Source organism: Coregonus clupeaformis, chromosome 9 (genome assembly GCF_020615455.1).
Source record: "Coregonus clupeaformis isolate EN_2021a chromosome 9, ASM2061545v1, whole genome shotgun sequence".
Classification (NCBI taxonomy): Eukaryota; Metazoa; Chordata; class Actinopteri; order Salmoniformes; family Salmonidae; genus Coregonus; species Coregonus clupeaformis.
The window spans coordinates 43,653,202-43,681,064 of record NC_059200.1 but is presented as its reverse complement, the minus strand read 5'-3'; the positions used below and the strand labels follow the sequence as shown (position 1 = coordinate 43,681,064).

Here is a 27,863-nt window from a genome sequence, read left to right as displayed (position 1 = left end):
ACAGAGGGCACTGAGAGCTCCTTCTCCTGAGAAGGGAACAAGGGAGGTTGGTAGCCATACAGGCACTGGAAGGGGAGACATCCCAGTGGCAGATGTAGGGAGAGTATTGTGGGCATACTCAACCCAAGGCAACTGAGAGACCCAGGAGGTGGGGTTGGAGGAGACAAGGCAGCGTAGCGTGGATTCCATCTTCTGGTTGGCTCTCTCCCGCCTGACCATTAGATTGGGGGTGAAAACCAGTATGTGAGGCTGACTGTAGCTCCAATGGCCAAACAGAAGGACTTCCAGACAGCAGAGAGTAAACTGAGGGCCACGGTCGGAAACGATATCACTGGGCAAACCGTGGACCCTGAAAACCTCCCTAACCAGGATCTCGGACGTCTCCGAGGCAGAGGGAAGCTTGGCAATAGGCACAAAGTGGGCGAACTTGCTGAATCTGTCCACGATAGTCAGAACGACCGTGTTTCCCTCAGAAGCGGGCAACCCAGTGACAAAGTCCAGGGCCAGATGCGACCATGGTCGCCGGGGAATAGGAAGGGGGTGAAGTAGTCCAGAGCTGGGCCGATTGGTACTCTTATTCTGCGCACACACTGGACAGGCAGCAACATAACCCCGAGTATCCTCGGCCATGGCAGGCCACCAAAAAGCGTCTGCGAAGAAACGCCATCGTCCGAGCCACGCCAGGGTGACAAGCCATCTTGCTGGCGTGGGACCATTTGAGGACAGCAGGACGAACCGACTCAGGCACAAACAACCGACCGGGTGGACCGTTACCGGGACCGGGCTGCGTCCGAAGGGCCGCCATCACCTCCTCCTCAATCTTCCACCTAACTGCTCCCACGACGCAGTTCCGGGGGAGAATTGTCTCGGTCTTCTCCTGATGGGTAATGGCATGGCGAACAGAGTCCAGGTCCGCTGGGTTCATTACTGGCCGGATCGTTCTGTCACGGTTTACTAAGCCAGAACCCAGAAGCAGACCAGGACAAGGTAAATTGAAACAAAGGTGAGTGTTTATTTAATAGATCCACGAGTGAGGCTGAATAATCCAGGGAACAGAGCGGGTGGCGTGGATGGGTTGTTGAGGGTGCAGTGGTAGGTCCAGTAATGGCTCGGCAGCCCACCATCAGGCAGAGGTTGGGTGAAGGTTCCGGGTGAGTGACTGCAGATAGAACAAAACGGAGGTAAGTATACAGCAAGTCAAAAAGGTGCAAAACAACAAAACTAACGCTAGAAGTTTCAAGGCTGATACACGGACAAACATACTGTTCATGGCTAACGATCCGGCAGGGAATGGATGTTAGGACAGAGCCTAAGAAGGGTGATGATCAGGACCAGGTGTGCAGATTGCTGATGGGATGCAGGTGCGGAAATCAAGAGAGCTCCCGCCTAGCAACGTTGCCCGGCAACCAGGCAGGGAGCGTTCCAGAACCCTCGGGAAACTGGAGATCCCGAGCAGAAAAACTAGTACCCAGACAGAAACCGACTCAGACTGCAGGGATCGTTACACGTTTGTGCACTGTTTCATGGGAAGACTGGTTTTGGCTTGTTCATGTCAGACGATATCTATGGACATGAAAACATGAGTTCAGGGTCAATTTGATCTATTTTCACATCAAATCAGTCACTAAATGGGAAGTTCTAATAAATCATTTGACAGCACTAAAGTCAAACCCAGGTTCAAAATGTTATACCTGTCAGTTATAAGCCAATAGATTTAATATTTTAGGAATATTTAATAATTGAATATTTGAGGAAGTTTCGGCTTGCAATGCAGCTTTGATAACATCTGTACCATGGATTACATTCATACATTTTGGACGATGGTAATTATGCTAACTCCTGGCTGTGGCAAAAGTAAACAATAGATTATTATGGCTGCGGTCACTATGGGCCTTAAGACACAACTCAAGGTAAGATGAATTTGACCCAACATACATTTTGCATGAACTCTCCCTTTAATACGTTGCCGTGTGTGGATTAGTTTAAAAACTCCGCTACAGATGAGTCCAAAGTCAATATTACACCCTAAAGGAGCTCCAACACTCTGGCGGCCCAATTAAGTCAGGGGACAAGTCCGTTTTTACCACAAGACAATGGGCTTGTTGGACATTACAGCCGACATTGCATCAAATTGCCGACTGACTGATCTACAAATTGCCTTGCATCATAAATAACTGCTCATTATTATTTTTAGAGCAGTCAGTCAGTCACAATTTACCCACAATGCATCACATATTTGATGCTCTCAAACATGGCCATAGAGATTAGCTCTAAAGTTACTCAATAAGCTATGAGTTCAGTAAGAGCTACTATTCTCTGCACATTTGATTCAAACACTATATACATTTATACTGTAAGCTAATAAAGTCTCAAATTGCTATCTAATCCGATTTATCCACAATTGAGTAGGTGTATTATGTCTTCAGGTTTATTTTGTCCTCATTTGTCAATGGCCTTTTCAGTTATTTTGTTTACAATAAAGTAAGTAGCCTTGTCCAAGCCAGAAGGACCCATCCTGTTTCTGTAGCGTGAGGCAGATTGATGTACAAGTACACAGGATGCTAGTCTATTGCAGGGTTTTAAAAACGGTTTACAACGGTTTAGTAGAAAGTATAGAGATGGCCATGTTGATCCTTGGATCAGATAGAAATTCTCTCTCCCTCTCTCTATGCTCTCATCCTTTCTTCTTCTCCCTCCACTGGCAGCGATGTAACAGGCTGCGATGTGCCAAGCGCTGCTTTTAACCGTTCGCTGGCATGGTGTGTTTTGTCATTAACTTTAGTTAACTTTAATTCAATCCGATTGCGGATTTGGACAATGTGCCCTTTAAAAGGTAATTTCCAATTGAGCCAACATATGCAGCGTGACCGTGAATGTGGCTTCCGCGAACGTGGGAACGTTGCATTTAAAACGTGCATTGCAGACAAAGCTCGATCGGATTGAATCCTGGTCGCTTTCGATAAAAGCGCTTGCTATATGCCCAATGACCATCTATTCTATAAGCAGCCAGTGGTCTAAAGATGGTGGGGAAACACAGGCCCACAACGCAATATATATATATTTTTTCTTTTATTTAACCTTTATTTAACTAGGCAAGTCAGTTAAGAACAAATTCTTATTTTCAATGACGGCCTACACCGGCCAAACCCGGACGATGCTGGGCCAACTGTGTGCCGCCCTATGGGACTCCCAATCACGGCCGGTTGTGATACAGCCTGGAGGAATCGAACCAGGGGGTCTGTAGTGACGCCTCAAGCACTGAGATGCAGTGCCTTAGACATTGCTTCAACCTAAAGCAAGACTCTAAAAGCAGATGTGTGGCGAACACATCCTACGTCAACTACTGTGACTTTTAAGCATCAATTTGATTTGTTCCCATCGAAGTTGCTAATTGCTAGAACAACAGTCTACCTTGATCTGTCTTGAGCACACAAAGACACTCCTGCGCTAGTCCCTCTAAATCATTACGATCAAGCACACAAACAACGCACTGTGAAGCCTGAGCAATTTGCTATGCTAATTGTTTATTTTCAGTCTGTCAGAACATGTCCTCCTAGAACACTCTGGAACATCAATGCTCTGGGTAGTTTGAGCTTCCCCACTGACCTGACTCAATTTCTCTCCATGAGGGAGACTAAAAGCATCAGCCACATGGCAAGAAATGGCCTAGTTATTCTCCAGCAATCATTGGATTTAGAGGCCAAACTTGGGCTACATAGGCTTAGGCCATCCCTCAATGAAAGTACAAGAGGAATGTTGGGATTGTTTCTCATAACCAGGATAACAGAGAACGAATCCACTCACAAGGTTTCCAAGGGCTAAGTCAGTCACCGATTAAAGGTAAGGATCAAAAGAAGCAGACACTGTGGCCCTTGAGGACTGCGGATGAAAACACCTGCCCTAGAGGTATAGAGGCTGTGTGTGTGCCTGTGGTATCCTGTGCAAGTCATGTCCTGGACACGGTTTTATCTGGAGCTCAGGTTGGTGTAAGGAGGTTATTGAACCAATTGGTCTCTCTCCATCAACCCATCTCTTCCTCCCTCTACCCACCCATCCATCCATCCATCCATTCTTCCATCTTCTTCTTTCAATCTCCCCATCTCACTCCCTCCCATCTGTCCCTATATCTCCACTTGTCCCCTTGTCTCTCTGTGTTCTGTTGCATGGCTTGTCTTGCATCCCAAATTGCTAACTATTCACTATTTGCCATTTGGGCCCTGATCAAAAGTTGTGCACTATATAGGGAATAGGGTGCCATTTGGTACACAGCCTTGCTGTTAGAGGGCAGTGGATGCAAGGCTCCAATTAGACATGATAGCAGCCTGGAGGTTCATGAATATTCCATTCAGATATTAAACAGCTAGCTAGCATCTTGCTGTAAGCCAGGTCTCACAGGGCTACTCTTATCTGACTGCAGAGAAACCCAACCACATTATTGCACTACGACTAGGATGATGAATCAGGGTGATTAGTGGGTAACACTTTATAATCATGAATAAGCATTAATAAACAATGTATAAACTATTAACACATATTTGAAATGTTGAAATGCTACGCTGAACTCACAGAATGACTATGTATCAATTCTGAAATTATTTTAATTAAAGTTGAGGCATTCCCCAGAGACAAAGCAAAGAGATTGAGAACAGACAATAATTACAAATAGCCTATTTTTAACTCTATGTAATTACCCAATTTTTTATGATACAATTATTCTGGTAAATGTTGCTTAAAGCGACTTACAATATAAATATTTGTTTATCTATTTTTGAATTCGAGTGGAATTACACCCTCCTTGACATTAGAATAGATGGGGGGGTACTGGTTAGGAGGAGGAAAAGCAGGAAAGCCGGAGGTGGGGATCAAACCCACAACCATTGGGGCAACGTGTGCATTCTGCCAAGTGTTACCACTTGACCAAGCTCCAAACAATGTAAGTAACTGAGGGGGGATTGGGGGGGGGCGTCATTGGCAGCATCAAAGACATTGCGGACAACACATTTTCATTCACATTTAACTGGCTTACCTGGTTAAATAAAGGTTAAATAAATAAATAAATAAAATTTTTAAAAAATTGTGACTAGGTCAATTATTGGTTAAACAAAATCTGTAACACATACTTTGAATGTTAGACCGTCTAGGTACATTTTTATAGGTCTGACGCAGGACAATTGAGTACAGTAGTATGTAGAATGGAGTTCTCTACGAAGTCTTGCTGCAAGTCAGATGGAAATTCCCCCGCTGAATTAGGATTCTAATCTGGATTTGTCAGCGGCCCAACCTTCTGTCACGCTATGTTTGCACATGCAATCAGGACCATTAATCACACTGGTCTAAATTGCTAGTCTGGGGATTTCATCCCGTCTCGTATGTATTTAAATACACTTTTAGATCTTGGCATTACTGACAACAAATGTTATATCGTGCCAGTCCCTGCCATACAAAAGACAGTCCTCCACTGACAGTATGTTAAGCTGTAAATCACGTCTACCACATCCTTGCGTAGGCATTAGAACATTCAAATAACTTACAGCAGGGAGAAAAATCTATATGAGCTCCTGTTCCTACACACATGACCCGTAGTTGCTACTATATGTTCCACCAGGCCCCCTTGTGTGTGGGAACCCTCGCATGGAGATGCGTCCTATGCATTGCATCACCACTTAGAGAATGGAGAGTCGGTCTAAAAACGCAACAGTCGTGGAGAATCAACACACTGTAGTGTAGGAGTGCTCTCTTCCTCTCTCTGTTTCTCTCTCTTTCTCTGTTACAGCTCTGCACTCAACGTGCCTCACTATCATTACATAATATGCCTGTGGAATGAAAATTGCATATCATTACACTGCGTATGCTTAAAACTGGGAAGGGGGTTGTGGCCGATGTAGAATCCCTAGCGATAGTGGTGTGTGCTAGTAGCAACCATTACTTTGGGGTTAGCTCAATATCCAGACACGCAGAGCACACAATATTGTCTGAATTAGCATTCTGTCCATTCCTTTTGGAAAGCTGAAGCAGCTTCTTCGTACCCCTGGCTATGTCAGTCCATTGTTTGCTGGCCATAGTCAATAAATCTGTCATTGTCATGCAATCGGTTCTCACACAACATGTCGGATAACATTGGCAAAAGCCGAATGGATAGCATTTTCAATAGTTAGGGAATCTCATCGCATTGTGTGGACACAAATGAGTTCTTTGTGTGTGGGCCAGAGTTGAACTGCCTCCCCACACAATCAGTCATCAGATTCGATTAGTAGTCCCTCGCACTCACCTTCACATGATAAACGAAATGCCAACCCACCTCTGCCATGGTCACAAGCAGCACAGCAAGCTAATGCCATTAGCGAATTAGATCCAAAATGTAACTTTCCAAAAGGAGTCAGCGTAACAAAAAAAAGGAATAGTGAATAAGACCAGATTCAGGAACTGCCCACGACAAACCAAAACCAAAAGGCTAGTGGTAGCGCTAGCTAACAAAACTGAGAGCAGAAATATGGGTATTGGAATTTAATGGCCTTGGAGTCTTAATAGCTCAGGTGAACTGGGGGGGGGTTCGATCTGGGACTCCCACCGGTTCCCCAGGCCTCACTGTCTCAGACCCAAGATAAAAATCAGACTCTCCATTTCCCAGGGACAGAGTCCACTGTCTGAGGCATGCCAGGCTGCAAAGTGAGCTACAAATCTGCCTGTGGCCTGTCAACAAAATAATTACACTTTTGTATTTCATTGAAATGGGATAACCCCCTTTCCTGTGGATGATAGACTACAGTAAGGGTCCAACTCAAAACTAGGAAGTGGGCTCACGAAGTAAATCAGAAATCTTCCCTTGTAGCATGAAAGATTGTGTACATTTCAATTTTTGTTTCACATCGCAAACACAATTTTTTACCTGTTTTGTACCTGATGCCATCAAGGGGTGGCAGGTAGCCTAGCGGTAAGAAAGCCAGCAGCCGCAGGGTTGCTAGTTCGAATCCCGGGTCCGACAGGACAAATCTGGCGGGAAGTGAGCTGGCACCCGGAGGGTTGCTGGTATCAAATCCTAGATGCCATTGCCTGCTGTAGTGCCATTGAGCAAGGCACTTAACCCCCCACAACAGCTCCCTGGACGCCCAGTGTGGCAGCCCCCCGCACATATCCAAAGTCACATTTTGGTTGGACCTTGTGTGCAATTGACAAATAAATAGATATTAATTAAACTGAGGGGTATACTACAAAATAGGATCAATTAGTTAGCCAGCTTACTTTGATAAGCAACCAGAAATATCTACTGATTTTCTGGTTAATTAAAAAAGCCCAACTTAGATATGTGTTTTCGTTTGTTGAATCAATTAGACCATTTCAAACTTATCTTTCTAAAAACTGAAAGGTTATATCAGAATATTTAGGCATGTTAGCTGGCTAACTCCATCCTACTAGTATACCCCTCTGGTCAATGAGAACTGATAAACACTGCTCTGCACAAAATGAGCTCTTACCTGGTCACTTAGTCACTTTATATTTATACTTGCGTACATCTGTTTTTACTTTCCTCAAGTAACCACTGGCTGATCATGTTTTTAATAACTTACCTCATTGTTTTTGTGGTCATGGCTTAAGTACATAGTAAGTCACTCTGGATAAGAGCGTCTGCTAAAATGACTAAAATTTAAATTTAAATGTTATTGGTTGCACTGCTGCATACACAATTACCCCTTGTGGGACAAATAAAGTATTTTGAAAGGAAATTGAATTGTGTAGTATATGAAACCAAACTACGCAATTGTTGTTTAGTTTATGAATTCAAATCTCCCTACTGAAAGGAATACAAATAGATTTACACACTCACAGTCAACGATGTTGTTGTTCATTACAAATAATATAACGATAATCACCATAATTGTTTTAATTGTGGTCATACTTTCCTGTGACAATCGCTTCTCAATAGAAGCACTGTTATATCATGCATGACACAGATGCTATTTCTAGCACAGCAGCCGAATAGAATTCGAATGTCAACTCCTCAGACCAGGGAGAGCTTGATACTTCCGCATCTAGAACGAGACTGCTAATAAGCTCCACACTGCAGGCCTGAGTCTGACACATGAGAGGACACCCACATGAAAAAATACTACAGTTTCCTATAAAATACTACAGTACTTACAACAGAATTATATAGTAAACTGTAGTATACTGTAGAATACTATACTACACACTTTTGGTACCCAATGAACAATACCTTGATGTTACTTGTGTCATCCCAGATGGAGGGAAAAGCTCTACCAGTGACAGTTGTTTTTAGGGTCTTATGAGGCTTCCTTGGATTCCATGATTAGTCATTACAATTCAGTCAAACTTAACTTTTTATGAGAACGACTGCAAAGCAGGTGCTCTGGAATTACTTTTTCCCTAGGATCTCGGATCTAGGATCTCCCAATCCTAACCTTAAACATTAGTGGGGGAAAAGCAAAACTGACCCAAGACCAGCATCTAGGGGAAACTCCACCCTACACCAAAGGAGGTCTTACACCTGGTATTCCTTCCTGCCCAAAAACAAACCTTCACTACCACTTTCACACTTCTGCCAAGACAAAATTATAAAAAGATAAAAACCATTAACACAGTCAAAATTGTTCTCATTTGTCAGACCGATTACTTGGTCAGTCTGTTGGTCTCTTACAACAAACAAAAATAAGAGAGAAAGAGGATGTGCATGTCCTCAATAAACCGTTGCTTTCAAATAACCAAAGTGATACTGTACTCTACTGCTAATTGTGGACAGCTGGGAAAGAGGCTTCCCCTTAATTGATCCCATATGCAGCCCAGCTATGCTATAAGCTATTGTTTAGCTCCTGATCAATAAGGATGTTCCGGACCTCACAACAAAGAGTATCATTATCTCTCTGAATGCAGCAGCGGAGGACTGCCTGAAGTTTCCGACAAGTTCTAGTAGTGTGACATCTCAATAGAGGTGCTGTCGCTCCCCAGCAAGCTTTAAGCCTGTTAACTGTTCAAGATTGCTGTGGACAGATGGACACACACACACAACTTGGAGGGGGAAAAAATTAATAAAAAATACTTAAACATGAAAGGATGAACCACTGGCCATCACACACGCACACAAAACACACACTCCTTGAGCAGACAGCTGAAATATGCAAATCAACCAACGCTGGAGGACAGACAGCCAGAGCTTCTTCCCTCCTGTTCTCGCTGCATCCCTCTCTTGTTCTCGCTCTCTCTCATTATGTCTCTATCACTGGCACTGCTGCTCTTACCTTAGTTGTGACAATGCAAAGACAATCCATTGCGGGCAGAAAAACTCAACTTATGCTTGAATTCATCGCCGCCACAAAATTAGTGAGATGGAAAGGAGGGGGAGAAGAAGAAAGAAAAAAAGAGGGGGTGGGGGAGAAGAGGAGTAAGCCGCCACGGGAGAGAAGGCATACAGATAGCCGCTACTGGAAGTGGGCCCCCTCTGAGAAACTAGAGTCCTCCTCCACAATGCTGAAGGCATTCATGATCCTATCGCAATCTGAAAGTCCAGCACACGTACAAACGCATGGTCTTGCTGGCCAGCGAGCCACAGGCTTGGCCCCCTCCAACCTGAGAACCTGCTCCCTCTCCTCTCCTCTCCTCCTCTGCTTTCCAAACGACAGCGACAGTGTGGAAAGGGAAAAGAGCGGAGGAAGAGAGCCGTGGTGATGCTGATGCACAGCTGAGACGGAGCAACAGCATTTCAGTGTGTGTGTGTGTGGGCTGCAAGACTATGACGAGTAAAATTGAACACACCTGTTTTGGCCTAGGCTTTAGCTCAGTGGGCTGACGTGATTTTTAAAACAATAGGCAAGTTTATTAAACCGGCCAGCAATGTCTGAGTAGTTGCGTGTCCATTATGGACAAAGTGGAATTTATTGTGAAATTCAATGAGAACATTTGGTTGAATCACCAATACAAAAAATAATGATTGCTTTGCCGTTTAGTCGTTTTACTGTAAAATATAACACTACTCGTTTTACTGTAAAATACAAAAGTCCACTCTGTTTATGGTAATACAAAACTCTACTTACAAGCCCTGATATATTTTTTTAACCAAGATCATAAAATTGTTCTGGAAATGCAGCTGAAAGTGTGTGAAATGTCCAACAGAGAGAAGCAGCTCATAGCTCACAGCATTTGTCTTTCTTAATATGCAGCAACATGGCCCTTCAGAGGAGGCTGCCCACAACACACAATGGATACCAGGGACGGACTGGGACCAGAAATCGGCCCAGGCAGTTGAACACACCGGCCCATTTTTTCCCCCTTGAAGCCCACACACTGGCTGTCCCTGATGGAGACCCAATAACTCTTGAGTTACGAAACACTTCTCTCAAAAAAACAGGAGAAGAAGAATCCATGCGTGTTCATCTTGACTCATTATTGCAACTCTTATGAGATTCATATTAACTAGCCAGACAGTCACCAAGAAAAGGCATTACCTTTACATACATTACTATTGCCATGATATATACTTAGATGGGCTGTGTCTAAAACTAAAATACATTTATGAAAGGATGAGAGGAATTGCAGCTCCTAAAATGCTATAATCAACATGCTATAAGGCCCAAAGAGCTTAGCTAACAAGCCCAATGCAGAGAAATTAGTAAACTGTGTCTACTCCTAGTTAGAAATCATTTGAATAATTGGATTACTGTACTTAAAACAAGCAACACATTTGCAAACTAACAGCACTCTAAAATGACATCTGGCAGTTCTCCTCGAAACATGATTCAGAAATTAAGCGGAGCCAGTTCAGAAAGGAAACCTGTGTGCCCCACCTCAGCTGACGCATCAGCTGAGATGGTACCAATTAGAGGCTAGTATCAATCCCACCTACCTTATTGGGTGGGTATTGAAGCTTTACAGATCTGCTCTTTCATTCTGCTGCGTTTGCTGGTACTATGCGCTGGCTTCTTGCGCTGCATCGATGCTGCTGTGTTTCTTGATGTTTCTCGCTATGGTGCTGTGTTCTGAAATAATATTTTCTTTGTAAATGCTCGCTAGCCGTGTTTGAACCTCGTCCACGTCGTTCAATATGCTCATGTTGCAATATTCGGCTACTGCAGGGATGTCACTGATTGCAAGGATCAACCATGTTGCTGCTCTACTGTTGTTAGTCAAAAGCGGCTACAAACTAGCTAGCTAAGTAGAATTAGCCTCGGGAGTAGCCTATCAGATAGCTACTCCTTTGTTCCCAATACCCGGTGTGGTGTTATCATGGTGGTTCGGTAGTATTTCAGTCTTATGCAGACGTTTATCATTTAGTGCAGCATCAATATCAATAGTAGTTTTCACTGCGCAGCTCATGAGAAGGCTGGAAGTATGCATACTACCAGTGATGGCTATATTTTACGGGTCATCCCAGTCATAGTAGTGACTTGCGCCGGCAGACACACCTTAAATGTTGGACAAATCATTACGACTATGGTTATTATTCATGGAACCCTATTCCCTTACACAGTTTAAGATATACTGAACAAAAATATGAACGCAACATGCAAAGGAAATCAGTCAATTGAAATAAATTAATTAGGCCCTAATCTATGGATTACACATGACTGGGAATACAGATATGCATCTGTTGGTCACAGATACCTTAAAAAAAATTGGTAGGGCCGTGGATCAGAAAACCAGTCAGTATCTGGTGTGACCACCATTTGCCTCATGCAGCGCGACACATCTCCTTCGCATAGAAATGATCAGGCTGTTGATTGTGGCCTGTGGAATGTTGTCCCACTCCTCTTTAATGGCTGTGCGAAGTTGATGGATATTGGTGGGAACTGGAACACGCTGTCGTACACGTCAATCCAGAGCATCCAAAACATGCTCAATGGGTGACATGTCTGGTGAGTATGCAAGCCATGGAAGAACTGGGACATTTTCAGCTTCCAGGAATTGTGTACAGATCCTTGCGACATGGGGCCGTGCATTATCATGCTGACACATGAGATGATGGTGGCGGATGAATGGCACGACAATGGGCCTCAGGATCTTGTCACGGTATCTCTCTGCATTCAAATTACCATGGATTAAATGTAATTATGTTCGTTGTCCGTAGCTTATAACTGCCCATACCATAACCCCCACCGTCACCATGGGGCACAACGTTGACATCAGCAAACTGCTCGCCCACACGACGCCATACACGTGGTCTGCGATTGTGAGGCCGGTTGGACGTACTGCCAAATTCTCTAAAACGCCGTTGGAAACGGCTTAAGGTAAAGACATTAACATTCAATTCTATGGCAACAGCTCTGGTGGACATTCCTGCAGTCAGCATGCCAATTGCAAGCTCCCTCAAAACTTGAGACATCTGTAGCATTGTGTTGTGTGACAAAACTAACAGGGATGTAAACAAATTTGTGCCAAAACATTTAAAGAAATAAGCCTATTGTGAATATGTAAAATTTCTGGGATCTTTTATTTCTGCTCATGAAACATGGGACCAACACTTTACATGTTGCGTTTATATTTTTGTTCAGTGTAAAACACATTCAACTTAACTTGCAGACTGGTCTGGATTATCGCGCTTGTATAGCTACACCCCTGCTGGTTTCTGTTCTGAACAATCAGAGTATCTGCGTTCATTAGTGCATATTTGTTGCACGAGTCACACTATTAGCATACATTTACGGTATCATTTCAGTCAACGTAGTTATATTGACTTTTTCTTATTTGCAGCAGCAGATTTAGGATGTTTATTAGCATGTCTAATCATGTGTCATGCATTTTACATAGATGGTCCTCCCTGGCAGTCCATCTTGCATTCTAGTAGTATTATTCTAGTGACTGGTATTATTCTATCATATGCTATTGTAGCGATCACTTCATTCTAGTCATCATGTACTGGTATTAATTCATTTGCTGTGCATTTTGTTATTTTCATGTCTTACATACTAGTTCTATTATGCGTTTCGGCTGCAACTCTTAATGCTGTGGTGAATGCTCGCACATTCAGGTGTTAGCTGATATTCTTTGCTTCATTTTCTACACACAGTATATATATATGACATGTTGTGTTATTCATGGCTGTATGTTCTGTATCATCTGCACATAGTGTTATGGCATGGTTTCTATTATTACAAGAGCACACAGTGTTCGAGGGCAACACTAGCTATCCCTTCCACAGCATCTGCTGGAGCATTTTAGTATGATGGCACATCATTTTATGATAGTAGTAAGCAAGTTTATGTGCGTTATCATGCATGCTTGTACATAGAGCGTATGGAGGCATCTTATACCCTGATGCAGCTCACTGAGCGTGACTCATATCTACCAACTTGTGCTGGTCCAAATGTGTGGGTGCTACATGCTACCCTGTTCAGCAGTCAAGCAGCGTGATATCTTGTGCTACTCGAATGGCGTTAGTCTGTCGTCGGCTAAACATTACTGGGTCTTTTCATCACTAGTTATATTCACAGGAGTACAGCCTCATTTTAAATGGATACTTCTGCCTAATCTTTCTTCCTCAGATTTTAAGTGTTCACCCTTGACCTTAGTGGGGAAGCTGATGCGTATATTTGTGCGATGACTATTCAAGGCTTGCTATAGTTTCAGCGTGTTGGATGAGCTGTTACTAGCATTATCTAGCATGTGTTGGGCTTGCCAAACACCCACAAGGCAATAAGTATTGGCGATCAAGCATTCATTGCCTCTTATGGCAAGGTCTGTTAGAGCTTATTCAGACACTCTTATACAGTGCCTTCGGAAAGTATTCAGGCCCCTTGACTGGGCTCTGGCCGGGCCACTCAAGGGCATTCAGAGACTTATCCCGAAGCCACCTCTGCATTGTCTTGGCTGTGTGCTTAGGGTCGTTGTCTTTCGCTCCAGTCTGAGGTCCTGAGCGCTCTGGAGCAGGTTTTCATCAAGGATCTCTGTAGTTTGCTCTGTCATCTTTGCCTCGATCGTGACTGATCTCCCAGTCCCTGCCGCTGAAAAAAACATCCCCACATGTTTCGCTGGTCCTTATGTCATTGAAAAGAAACTAACTGAAACTGACTATGTGATACAGACTCCTGATAGAAAACGCCAATCTCGTGTGTGCCACGTTAACATGTTGAAGACATACCACAACAGACCCGTTACTCAGGTAGACAGTCCAGAGAAACTGGCCGAGTCGGCTGTCTCTGTTGCTGCTACGGCTGTAGTGGGAGGTCATGTTAATGATGTGGACGGAGATGGTTTGGAGTTGCGCAATACTCAGCAGCAGTGTGCTAGATTGCCCAATTCAGAGATGCTGCTGTCTCTCCCGTCAAGCCTGATTCATTTAACGGACAGACAGTCAGATGATATTGTGAGACTATTACACAGCTTTCCATGTCTTTTTAATGATGTTCCTACATGTACAAATGTGTTAGAACATGACATTAATGTTGGAAACGCTGCACCTATCAAGCAACATCCTTATCGTGTCAACGCTCGCTAAGAGAAAGATAATGAGGGGTGAGGTCGGTTATTTGCTGGAGAATAACCTGGCTATGCCAAGTTCAAGTCCTTGGAGTTCTCCGTGCATTCTGGTTCCTAAACCTGATGGGACATCCGGATCATGTACGGACTATCGGAAAGTCAATGCTGTCACAGTGCCCGACTCGTTCCCGTTACCCAGACTGGATGACTGTATTGATACTGTTGGTGCTGCTACCTATGTAACCAAATTAGATCTTCTAAAAGGTTACTGGCAGGTGCCGTTAACCCCACGTGCCTCCGACATCTCTGCATTTGTGACCCCAGATCACTTCCTACAATATGCTGTCATGGCATTTGGGATGCGGAACGCACCAGCCACTTTCCAACGCCTGGTTAACACAGTATTGGCTGGAGTTCCTAATTGTAGTGCTTACTTTGATGATCTGGTCATTTATTCAACTGAGTGGTCTGATCATGTTAACACTCTAAGGGTAGTGTGTGAACGTCTAGCAACCGCTTCTCTAACCCTGAACTTAGCAAAGTGCGAGTTTGGGAAGGCTACTGTTACTTATCTTGGTAAACAGGTCGGCCATGGTCAGGTGCGCCCTGTAGATGCCAAGGTCTCAGCTATAAGCGCATTTCCCGCACCTACCACCAGAAGAGAGACTTTTTGCCATATGTGAGTATGGACACGGTGGTGTCCTGTGTGTTGTGTACGCACTAAGTTGTTGGTTACCCTATTGGTAACATTATTATAATATATTTCTTTACCTGAGTGTGGATACTGTTGTATCCGGTGTACTTATTTAATTGCTGAGTATCCTGTTTAGTAGTTTTGTGTGTTTTTTGGGAAAAGGGGGGTTTAAGCTAGTTGCCCTTGGGCGTACATTACCCGTAGGAAGAAATCTGTCTATAAACACCAGTTAGACCTGAGCGGACCACCCACTGTATTTTTGTATGGTAGCAGTAGCCTAGCGGTTCTTTAGGCAGGCTAGATCAGTTTAGGGGGTTTTACACTATTGTTTCATTTCTTGGGTCCTGCTCAGCCCTTTTCCCCAAACCCTTACCGTGTGTTCATAAATAAACACTTTGTGTTTGACGGTAGTTCATGGTAGTTGTGTCTTATTTGTTCTCACTATTCCATGCCACACTTATAATTTACATGAATTTATGTTACGGGTCTCATGTCCATCCACCCTAGATGTTTAGAGCCACGGGGTTCGTATGCTTCACCGTAGGGGTGGTGCTTCACATGCTTCACCGTAGGGGTGGTGCCAGGTTTCCTCCAGACATGACGTTTGGCATTCAGGCCAAAGAGTTGAATCTTGGTTTCATCAGACCAGAGAATCTTGTTTGTCATGGTCTGAGTCTTTAGGTGCCTTTTAGCAAACTCCAAGCGGGCTGACGTGCCTTTTACAGAGGAGTGGCTTCAGTCTAGCCACTCTACCATAAAGGCCTGATTGGTGGAGTGCTGCAGAGATGGTTGTCTTTCTGGAAGGTTCTCCCATCTCCAGAGAGGAACTCTGGAGCTCTGTCAGAGTGACCATCGGGTTCTTGGTCACCTCCCTGATCAAGGCGCTTCTGCCCCGATTGCTCAGTTTGGCCGGGTGGCCAGCTCTAGGAAGAGTCTTGGTGGTTCAAAACTTCTTCCATTTAAGAATGATGGAGGCCACTGTATTCTTGGGGACCTTCAATGCTGCAGAAATGTTTTGGTACCCTTCGCCAGATCTGTGCCTCGACACAATCCTGTCTCTGAGCTCTACGGACAATTCCTTCGATCTCATGGCTTGGTTTTTGCTCTGACATGCACTGTCAACTGTGGGACCTTATATAGAGACAGGTGTGTGCCTTTCCAAATCATGTCCAATCAATTGAATTTACCACAGATGGACTCCAAGTTGTAGAAACATCTCAAGGATGATCAATGTAAACTAAAATGCACCTGAGCTCAATTTCAAGTCTCATAGCAAAGGGTCTGAATGCTTATGTAAATACGGCATTTCTGTTTTAATCTTTTTATACATTTAAAACAAACATTTTTTTTTTGTCATTATGGGGTATTGTGTGTAGATTGCTAAGGACATATTTTTAATTCAATCCATTTTAGAATAAGGCTGTAATGTAACAAAATGTGGAAAAAGTCAAGGGGTCTGACTCCTTTCCGAAGGCACTGTATGCAGTCTTATCTAGTAATCTATGGGGTCTATTTCTCTCGTTAACAGGTCATCATTTATTCTTCTCTCATGGCTTACCGGTTATACCGTTAGACATTAGCCTTCAGCTCAAGTGGACTATTTGTAGGTCTACATTTTGATTATCAGGTCACTCTTACTGTGCAGACTGTGCATGCTGCAGATGCATCAGCTACTGCTGAGCATTTCAGTAGGACATTAGGCTATTTAGAGAAGGTGGGTACATAGCTAACGTTTAGTTGCGGTTTTGGGGGTTTGTTAGTAATACTGTATGTTTTTGCTATGTGATGGTATGTCATGGCTGAGCTGTGCCGCTTTGCAGCAGTCTACTGTATGGTCTTCTCTCTGTACAATGTCTTCTGTTATATAACCACGTATGCCTTTTCTATACAAATTTCAGTCGGCCTTATCGTGCGCCTTATCATGCTCCAATAGCAAGGATTCAGTTCATATTGGGCGTCAGGACCCTTCAGCATGCAGTCTGTTCAAGAATCCATCTGTCTACCTACTCTTCATGGCCTACGGGGAAGCAACGAACATGCAAACCAGAGTATCACAAGTTTGAGTTCAAATTAAGGCAACGGTGTTGGGTTTACATTACGCTTTTCTAGAGGCGGTCCATATGATGGCATTAGGGGATTTTCAGTCTGAAATACACTAAATGTTCCTTCCCTTTAATTTGGCATGATCTCTTAAGTTCTGTTTGCATTATGGACTCTCACATGTGGAACATTGTCACCATCACCAGAATTAACACTGCTTTATCCTCTCTTTCATGTTATGCTGCCTGCATGCTGAGCATGGGCAGCACCTGGCGAACCTCTGTTCAACATTGATGCTGGCAACCAACGACAAGATACTGGAACTCATCATGGCTCTGGTTCCTTCGTCAGCGCTGCGGGCTAGGTCTGAGCTATTGACGCCCAATTCTGCATCGGCGCTGCTACTGCTTCTCAATTGATCCTGGCTTCACTCTGATCCTCTGCTGCTATGATGTTACAATTTATTTATTCAGAGATTGTGAAACCTACCCGAGTTCTTGCAGTATTGCTATATTATCATGATTATGTCAGCCCATGGTCCATTAGCTATTTTGCATAGGCAAAATATCCTTATATACCAAGACGACAGCTCTTTCCGCCTCATAGGCTTCAAAAGAGCAATCTTCAGGCAATTACAAAGGTTCCCTATCACCCTCGCTCTATGCAAAAAATTGATTCACATTAAGGGAAGGGTGTTTTGGCTCTTACAATGACTTTATTAGAGGCTGTCGTCTTATGGCTTTCTACAGGTTTTTACAGGTAGGGAAAACACTTCATATTCATTTCTCTTTAATCATTGCATGAACTCACAATTTTCTGATTTAATTATGGACACTCCCATGTTCACCGTGTTGGTAAAGCATTCCCAAACTAATAGGAAGGGTAAAGGTATGCCAGGTATCATTACTCAAACTAACACTGCTTTCTGTCCTCTCTTCTATGTTAAGCTACCTGCAATGGCGACCACTGGCCATGCCGGACGATCCATTATTCATCACTGATGCTGGCAAACCAATGACGAGATACAGGTTTCATCACAGCTCCGTCTCCTCTGCGAGCATCTCTATCTGTCCCAGCATCCACACTGAAGATCATGGGGCGTGGTCCTCTGCTTCCTACGGACGTTATATTCGATTAAACGCCAAGGAGATTTTGAATACCAAAAGTAATGAGTTCATCTGCGAGTTCCATGCCTTATATAGTTTGCTATGTCGGCGTTCAGCCCACAGTCAATAGCATTGCTTTGGTCATTATCGTAATGAAGTTCAGTGCATATTAGCTCAGGTGGTTGGCTGAGTGCTTATTGCTTAGGTTGTTATAGTAGATATTTCATGTAGGCCACAGATGATTAGGCTACTAATATAGTTCAGTGATAGCACCCGGCGGTGCTTCTTTAGAGTGGCTGGGTTCACACTGCTATGTGGCAGATAGTCACATGTGCCAAGATGAAGATCATCTTGCCTCAAGCGAGGGTACCCGGCGGTACGTCACAAGTCATAGATAGGAGTTATACGTCACTCAGTATGCACATATGGTTAACATTCTACTTAGCATTCATTTACATGATACGATTACTTTAGGTGTTCATTCGATAATATTTAAATGGTGCTTCTGCCGTAGCTACACATAGTCGTCTGGTGTAAGGTTCTGCTGTTTTGGGGGATTGGTATAGCTTACCACACTCACTGCCCGTAGGCTATATTTTATATGGACGCTTTGCTCGGGCAGTGAGTTACCCTGAAGGAGCAGAGCCTATATCGCCAAGACTTGCATTATTTATTGCTGAATAAATGGTTAAACATATTTCTACGTGGCATTTTCTTTCTGGACTTTCTTGCTCTACCAAAATATATTCTCAGGCTCTTTCTCGCTTAGCCTGACTATTAAGAATCAATACTTTCACATGGTCAGAGCTTAAGGTGCAGCCCATTGACGCTGCTTTGCTCTTCTGAGGGCTATAATAGCCACCAGGATGGGATAAGATTACAGAGTTATCATAAGTGTCTCTCGTATCTTGTATTTAACTCTAACTCTGGTGTTTACCTGCTGCCTGTAGAACGATTGATCCTCCGGTTGAAGTTCTTCACAGAAGAACACTTTGATTACCGCTTTCATTTGTGGACATCGCAGCACCCTCCACACAGCTCAGAGTGGGTGGTTACTGGGGCTAATCTTTTCAGAAGATGGGACTCTGATTACATTATGGAGGGGAACCTTTGCTGAGCTCTCGTCCATACGTGTCGGTGAGGTATTATGAATTCTGATGAAAGGTGTAACTGACACGGTGGGTACACGCATACAGGACTCAGGACATGAGAGTGACTCAGGTGTGTATTTAGTCTACTTTAGTGTTTGACCTTGACCATGGCCTTTGCATGACATGGAGACAACGTCTGAAGTAGAATACATTTGAGATCAGGTATTGACAATAATAAGGGCTGAAGTGTGCAGGCTTTTGTACAGCCTATCTCTAACACACCTATATAAAAACAGGTCTGTACGTCAGTAGAGCATTGTGCAGAATTTATTGTCAGGTAGTAACTTTGATTTGCTAAAAAAAGGGCCTGGCGAGAAGGTGGATCCAAAATAATTATTGCAACTCCAAATGGTGACATGGTACATTTCAAGCTACATGGTTCCTTCAAGCATTACTTATGTTTCTATGTAGATAGATGATATAATCACTTTATTCTTGTCTCAAGCCCTCAGACAACTTCACCCACCCTTGTGCAGGGATAATCTCATTTACTTCACTGAGCTTCCTTCTAGCCAGACTATGAAACTAGGGCTCTCTTCTGAATTGTAATTTTTATTTGCTAATTTGCACCTTTGCTCAGATCACTCCTGTGGCTTGTAAAATGTTTATTTATTTGTACTAATGTTTTATGACAAGGCTATTGGGTAATTTGTGATTTCATGTTTTATACAGTGAGGGAAAAAAGTATTTGACCCCCTCTCAATCAGAAAGATTTCTGGCTCCCAGGTGTCTTTTATACAGGTAACGAGCTGAGATTAGGAGCACACTCTTAAAGGTAGTGCTCCTAATCTCAGTTTGTTACCTGTATAAAATACACCTGTCCACAGAAGCAATCAATCAATCAGATTCCAAACTCTCCACCATGGCCAAGACCAAAGAGCTCTCCAAGGATGTCAGGGACAAGATTGTAGACCTACACAAGGCTGGAATGGGCTACAAGACCATCGCCAAGCAGCTTGGTGAGAAGGTGACAACAGTTGGTGCGATTATTCGCAAATGGAAGAAACACAAAATAACTGTCAATCTCCCTCGGCCTGGGGTTCCATGCAAGATCTCACCTCGTGGAGTTGCAATGATCATGAGAACGGTGAGGAATCAGCCCAGAACTACACGGGAGGATCTTGTCAATGATCTCAAGGAAGCTGGGACCATAGTCACCAAGAAAACAATTGGTAACACACTACGCCGTGAAGGACTGAAATCCTGCAGCACCCGCAAGGTCCCCCTGCTCAAGAAAGCACATATACAGGCCCGTCTGAAGTTTGCCAATGAACATCTGAATGATTCAGAGGAGAACTGGGTGAAAGTGTTGTGGTCAGATGAGACCAAAATCGAGCTCTTTGGCATGAACTCAACTCGCCGTGTTTGGAGGAGGAGGAATGCTGCCTATGACCCCAAGAACACCATACCCACCGTCAAACATGGAGGTGGAAACATTATGCTTTGGGGGTGTTTTTCTGCTAAGGGGTCAGGACAACTTCACCGCATCAAAGGGATGATGGACGGGGCCATACCGTCAAATCTTGGGTGAGAACCTCCTTCCCTCAGCCAGGGCATTGAAAATGGGTAATGGATGGGTATTCCAGCATGACAATGACCCAAAACACACAGCCAAGGCAACAAAGGAGTGGCTCAAGAAGAAGCACATTAAGGTCCTGGAGTGGCCTAGCCAGTCTCCAGACCTTAATCCCATAGAAAATCTGTGGAGGGAGCTGAAGGTTTGAGTTGCCAAACGTCAGCAGAGAGGCAGAGAGAGAGAGAGAGAGAGAGAGAGAGAGAGAGAGAGCGAGAGCGAGAGTGAGAGCGAGAGAGAGATAGAGAGAGAATTTCTCATGCTACAGCAAACACCTTCACTCCTCTGACCACCCTTTCCTGTTAAGTGTTTTCTACCCCTCTATTTTAGGGCTTCCTTTTCTTTTTTATCCGATTTCTATGAAAATATGAGGAATTTCATATTGCAATATGAATCTACTATAATTGGATAGAATAAACTATTGCCAATTCTCCTTAAATGTTGTGTACTGTAGACCAATGTTTGTGAATCATGGGACCAATACATACATCTTCTGTATTTTGTCCCAACAGTTTGATGAGGAGGTAATTCTACTGATCAAAAATATAAACGCAACATGTAAAGTGTTGGTCCCATGTTTCATGAGCTGAAATAAAATATTCCAGAAATTTTCCATACGCACAAAAAGCTTATTTCTCTTCAATTTTGTGCACAAATTTGTTTACATCAATGTTAGTGAGAATGTATCCTTTGCCAAGATAATCCATCCACCTGACAGGTGTGGCATATCAAGAAGCTGATTAAAAAGCATGATCTTTACACAAGTGCACCTTGTGCTGGGGACAATAAAAGGCCACTCTAAAATGTGCAGTTTTGTCACGCAACACAATGCCACAGATATCTCAAATGTTGAGGGAGCATGCAATGTTAATTTATCTACCATAAGTCGCCTCCGACATTGTTTTAGAGAATTTGGCAGTATGTCCAACCGGCCTCACAACCGCAGACCACGTGTAACCACGGCAGTTTAACCATCAACAGTTTAAGTCAACATTCGGTGTTGTCTCCCTTATAAATAACCCCTCTGGCCCCTCAGTGAGGAAGCTGCTGATGTCGAGCTCTGTGGGTCTCCAAAACATTGCTGTTGACTGGCAATGTTTTACACTTGTATGTTTAACCCTTGCTGTTGACCTGAGTGATGGGTGATTAGATTCTGGATCACTCTGGCATTGCCAGTTCATACCAAAACAACTGCGCAAGCTTGCATGCACCAGCCATCACACAACGAAGAACATCTTCACTTTAATAACAAGAGGCCAGTAGCGTAGCACCACATCATTAAATAGAACATACTGTATAAGGCCCAGTGTCTTCTGTGACTTCTTTTACTGGTAGTTCCATCCTCCAGCATCGTCAAGTACTGGCACTTTAATCATCACAAGCATCTAATTACCATAGAATTACGCATCTAACCATGTGGATTGACTTGAGTACACTTCAGTCACCCTAGTGAGGTGCATCTGTGGTGCAGATGAGATGGACAACGTGATGTGATGCTCTAAATACACACACACACACACTACAGTAGGTAGAGTGCCAAGAGTGTGCAAAGCTGTCATCAAGGCAAAGGGGGGCTACTTTGAAGAATCTCAAATATAAAATATATTTGGATTTGTTTAACACTTTTTTGGTTACTACATGATTCCATATGTGTTATTTCATAGTTGTGATGTCTTCACTATTATTCTACAATGTAGAAAATAGTAACAATAAAGAAAAACCCTGGAATGAGTAGGTGTGTCCAAACTTTTGACTGGAACTGTAAGTACATTTCTAATTTCATTTTTATTCATTTTTCATAAATGAGCAAACCTTTCTAAAAACCTGCTTTTGCTTTGTCATTATGGGGTATTGTGTGTAGATTGATGAGGGGAAAAAAAACAATTTGATCAATTTTAGAATAAGGCTGTAACCTAACAAAATGTGAAAAAAGTCAAGGGGTCTGAATACTTTCCGAAGGCACTGTAGAAATGTCTGGGCTTATAAGAACACTTATTTCACTTCACGCATGAACCACTGTTTGAGGAGAATGCAGCCTCTCGCTGCGCAACAGGTGATATTCCGCCCAAACTCTGTATGCCATGGGCTCTCCAACCATGTTCCTGCAGCTACCCTGTGATTACTTTGGGAAACCAAGTGAAATATTTTCGGGAACATCGATACCGACATGTTTTCACAACGAAACATATTTTATTAAACTGTTGACAGCCCCTATCGTTGCACGCTTGAGAGAGGAATGAACGAGAGAGTGAACGAGATGGAAACGCACGGTGGTGAGATATTCTGTAGCTAAAGGTAATGCGTCAGCCTATTAATTATGAAAATATAAAAAATGCCCAATTATGAAGCTATTCAAAATCAAATACAAATTCATTATAAGTGTAGGCTAACTCTGTAATCAATGAACCAACAGCATCGAATAGGCCTATATTGTCACGCCCTGGCTCTAGGGACTCTTAAAAGTTGAGCCAGGGTGTATAGTGTCTGTGTTGTGTTTTCTATGTTCATGTTCTAGTTCGTGTATTTCTATGTTGGCCGGGGTGGTTCCCAATCAGAGGCAGCTGTGGCTCGTTGTCTCTGATTGGGAACCATACTTAGGCAGCCTGTTTTGCACAGTTCATTGTGGGATCTTGTTCCGTAAGGTTTGTGTTGGTGTATTAACCTAGGACTTCACGTATCGTTTTGTTGTTTTGTTGATTGTGTATAGTACTCATTAAAAGATGTACGCATATCACGCTGCGCCTTGGTCTGCTTCTTACAACGATCGTGACAGAAGATCCCACCAAAACAGGACGAAAGCAGCGTGTTCAGGAGCAAACGCCGGGTAAGGAACTGGAGAAGTTGGCGATGTCCCAGGTGGGCGAATGGTGGTCTTGGGAGGACATGTTCGCGGGCAGAGGGCCATGGGCAAAAGTTAAGGCCCTGGCGAGAGAGGAGGTACGGCGCCAACAGTGCCGTCGTCGGACAGGCGAGAGGCAACCCCAAGAAATGTTTTGGGGGGGGCACACGGCATGGACGACGGGGATGCTGGATGCAGCTACAGGACATATCGGCGGATTAGGAGAGGAGGCCACCAGGTTGGGGGGCTGGAAGGGAGGTTGGCGGAGCCTAGAGGTAGAGCAGAGCCAACTCCCCGTACTCAGGCTAGGCAGCAGGAGGCAGCGACAGGGCGTATCTGCAGAATAGGAGAGGAGGCCACCAGGTTACGGGGGCTATTGGTCATGAGGGAGCAGGAGTTAATTGGTCAGAGGGAGGAGCTACTGGAGGCGATAAGGGAGAAGGAGAGTGTAGAGGCACGGCGAGAGGAACTGAGTAGGCAGCAGAGGGAGCGGAGGTTTATGAGGAAACCCAGTCCCGCTCCTCGCACTAAGCAAGTGGTGTGTGTCACCAGTCCGGTCCGGCCCGTTCCTGATCCCCGCACTAAGCCAGTGGTGCGTGTTCCCAGTACGGCCCGACCCATTCCTGCTTCCCGCACAAGGCCAGTGGTGTGTGTTCCCAGTACGGTCCGGCCCGTTCCTATTCCCCGCACTAAGTTAGTGGTGCGCGTCGCCAGCCCGGTCCGGCCTGTTCCTGCTCCCAGCACCAAGCCAATGGTGCGCGTCGCCAGCCCGGTCCGGCCTGTTCCTGCTCCCCGCACCAAGCCAGTGGTGCGCGTCGCCAGCCCGGTCCGGCCTGTTCCTGCTCCCCGCACCAAGCCAGTGGTGCGCGTCGCCAGCCCGGTCCGGCCTGTTCCTGCTCCCCGCACCAAGCCAGTGGTGCGCGTCGTCAGCCCGGTCCGGCCTGTTCCTGCTCCCCGCACCAAGCCAGGGGTGCGCGTCGTCAGCCCGGTCCGGCCTGTTCCTGCTCCCCGCACCAAGCCAGTCAGCTGCTCCACACCGGATCCACACCGGCTCATCGTTGCCCATGAAAGTTAGGCTAGTGAGCAAGCATTTTAGCCAGGTAGCCTAGGACAACAAAAACTAAAAGCGTGTACTGTATGACAGTCATAGACCGTTTCGGCAACATGAAAGAGACGAGGATAGCAATGGAATTTCTTTACTTGCACGTGCACACACACACACACAAAGAGAAATCAGTACCATGGACAGCCATGTCAGATTTAGCTTACGTTGATTGGACTAATTTGTTTTTGGTATCTTTACGTTTTCACTGTACTAGACTAAGCATAGGTGATTTGATGATGTTGAAATGTTGATGTTGAAATGGTGCTGGAATAGTGGAGGCAGCTCCTGTTTTGTTTGCGACTTGCGGTAATGCACTGTTGTTTCTTAATCAATAGTAGTAGTCCGAAAACATTACCTTGCTTGACCATGCTGTAGGTCATGTAACTGTTTGTTACATGCAATATGCTTTGTGGACTTCACCAGACAGATGTTGCTCTCCGGTTTTATGATGAAACAAACTTGTGGTTGAATATATTCTGCCACTGTGTGACTGTTGTCTTCTTATAGTCTCAGCCTTAGGCCTATACAGTATATCACAGTGGTATATGAACTAACAGCTTATAGAGTTTAAAAAAAACAATTTTCACAACACATAGGTTGTAATTTTGCTTTTTTTCCCTGGCTTGGCTTCTCAGGTGATTTTACCCACACACAGCTACTGCTTAAACTAAGATACAGAAGAACAGTTATCTTATTGTGTTATTATTTCATAGTGTTTTTTAAAAGTCAACTGGCTTCCTCTTTGGTGAAATAGGCCCACTACCACAGAACAACAATGAGAAGAAACGGCCTCCCTATTCAAGTCAATGATCCCATAATGGGTGGACTGGCAGGATTCATTATATTTCTATGCCCACTCCTCTGATGTCCCATCAGGCTCACCTCTGATGGGCAGGCATGTTGTAGCACCGTGGTGGGGAAGCCCGTGCCTGTCTGCTCCCACTTGTCGGCCATGTGGTTCATCTCCTCCAGCTTCTGCTCACAGCTCTTTTGGGTGTTCAGCAGCGTCACCTCATAGATCTCCTGGATATCTGTGAAACACATGATGGATACACATTTGATCCTATACAATACTTAGAAATGTCTCTTGAGATGAAATATGAATGAAAACAGCCACGACAGGCCTTTTGCTAATTCCGGTGTGCAGACTTTCATTTACTGTACGTCAACATGCTGCGTTTCAGATGTACATGCAAATGGGGGTCTTGGATTAAACCTATGATTACTGCCTTATTGGTCATGCCGATTGACCAAAATAAATGGGGGCAATTTGTGAAATTAAATCGCTGGTACTGATATTAGATGCCGAAGAACAGCATTGACATATCGCCAAATGCTCTTTTCAGGTATATCTGGGAAACCTTTTAAGGGAAAGAGGCTGAGTAATTCCAAACTCTGTGGTAGTGCAATGCAGTTCATCTGTCCCCAAGTAAATTAATAGTTATTAACTTGCTCTAGATATCTGCATTGCATATGTTGGGAATTCACTCTCACTGAATGCCACTTTAACCTGAGTTATAAAGTACAAACTACATTATTCTACAGGGTTGTATCAGTGCATAAGTATATAAGTTTACATACACCTTAGCCAAATAAATATAAACTCAGTTTTTCACAATTCCTGACATTTGATCCTACTAAAACGTCCCTGTCTTAGGTCAGTTAGGATCACCACTTTATTTTAAGAATGTGAAATGTTAGAATAATAGTAGAGAGAATGATTTATTTCAGCTTTTATTTATTTCATCACATTCCCAGTGGGTCAGAAGTTTACATACACTCAATTAGTATTTGGTAGCATTGCCTTTAAATTGTTTAATTTGGGTCAAACGTTTCGGGTAGCCTTCCTCAAGCTTCCCACAATAAGTTGGGTGAATTTTGGCCCATTCCTCCTGACAGAGCTGGTGTAACTGAGTTAGGTTTGTAGGCCTCCTTGCTCGCACACGCTTTTTCAGTTCTGCCCACACATTTTCTATAGGATTGAGGTCAGGGCTTTGTGATGGCCACTCCAATACCTTGACTTTGTTGTCCTTCAGCCATTTTGCCACAACTTTGGAAGTATGCTTGGAGTCATTGTCCATTTGGAAGACCCATTTGCGACCAAGCTTTAACTTCCTGACTGATGTCTTCAGATGTTGCTTCAATATATCCACATAATTTTCCTTCCTCATGATGCCATCTATTTTGTGAAGTGCACCAGTCCCTCCTGCAGCAAAGCACCCCCACAGCAATATGCTGCCACCCCCGTGCTTCAATGTCGGGATGGTGTTCTTCGGCTTGCAAGCAATCCCCTTTTTCCTCCAAACATAACGATGGTCATTATGGCCAAACATTTCTATTTTTGTTTCATCAGACAAGAGGACATGTCTCCAAAAAGTACAATCTTTGTCCCCATGTGCATTTGCAAACACTAGTCTGGCTTTTTTATGGCGGTTTTGGATCAGTGGTTTCCTCCTTGCTGAGCGGCCTTTCAGGTTATGTCGATATAGGACTCGTTTGACTGTGGATATAGATACTTTTGTACCTGTTTCCTCCAGCATCTTCACAAGGTCCTTTGCTGTTGTTCTGGGATTGATTTGCATTTTTTGCACCAAAGTACGTTCATCTCTAGGAGACAGAATGGGTCTCCTTCCTGAGCGGTATGATGGCTGCGTGGTCCTATGATGTTTATACTTGCGTACTATTGTTTGTACATATGAACGTGGTACCTTCAGGCGTTTGGAAATTGCTCCCAAGGATGAACCCGACTTGTGGAGGTCTACAATATGTTTTCTGAGGTCTTGGCTGATTTATTTTGATTTTCTCATCATGTCAAGCAAAGAGGCAATGAGTTTGAAGGTAGGCCTTGAAATACATCCACAGGTATACCTCCAATTTACTCAAATTATGTCAATTAGCCTATCAGAAGCTTCTAAAGCCATGACATTATTTTCT

General features: G+C 44.0%; 1 protein-coding gene across 2 annotated transcripts in view; it reads right to left on the bottom strand.

Moving 5' to 3' along the window:
* The window catches only part of LOC121573994 (disks large homolog 2), a 324,395-nt gene extending 298,440 nt beyond the window's left edge, over positions 1 to 25,955 (bottom strand). The window contains exon 1 of one of the 2 annotated variants that reach the window (XM_045222647.1): positions 25,812 to 25,955. In XM_045222647.1, coding sequence (XP_045078582.1) covers positions 25,812 to 25,892 — 81 coding nt within the window. In that variant the 5' untranslated portion in view covers positions 25,893 to 25,955. Of the gene's footprint in view, positions 1 to 9,251; positions 9,617 to 25,811 lie in introns of those variants that run through there. The other variant, XM_041886461.2, reaches the window with a different exon arrangement.
* Between the last annotated feature and the right edge of the window lie 1,908 nt (positions 25,956 to 27,863).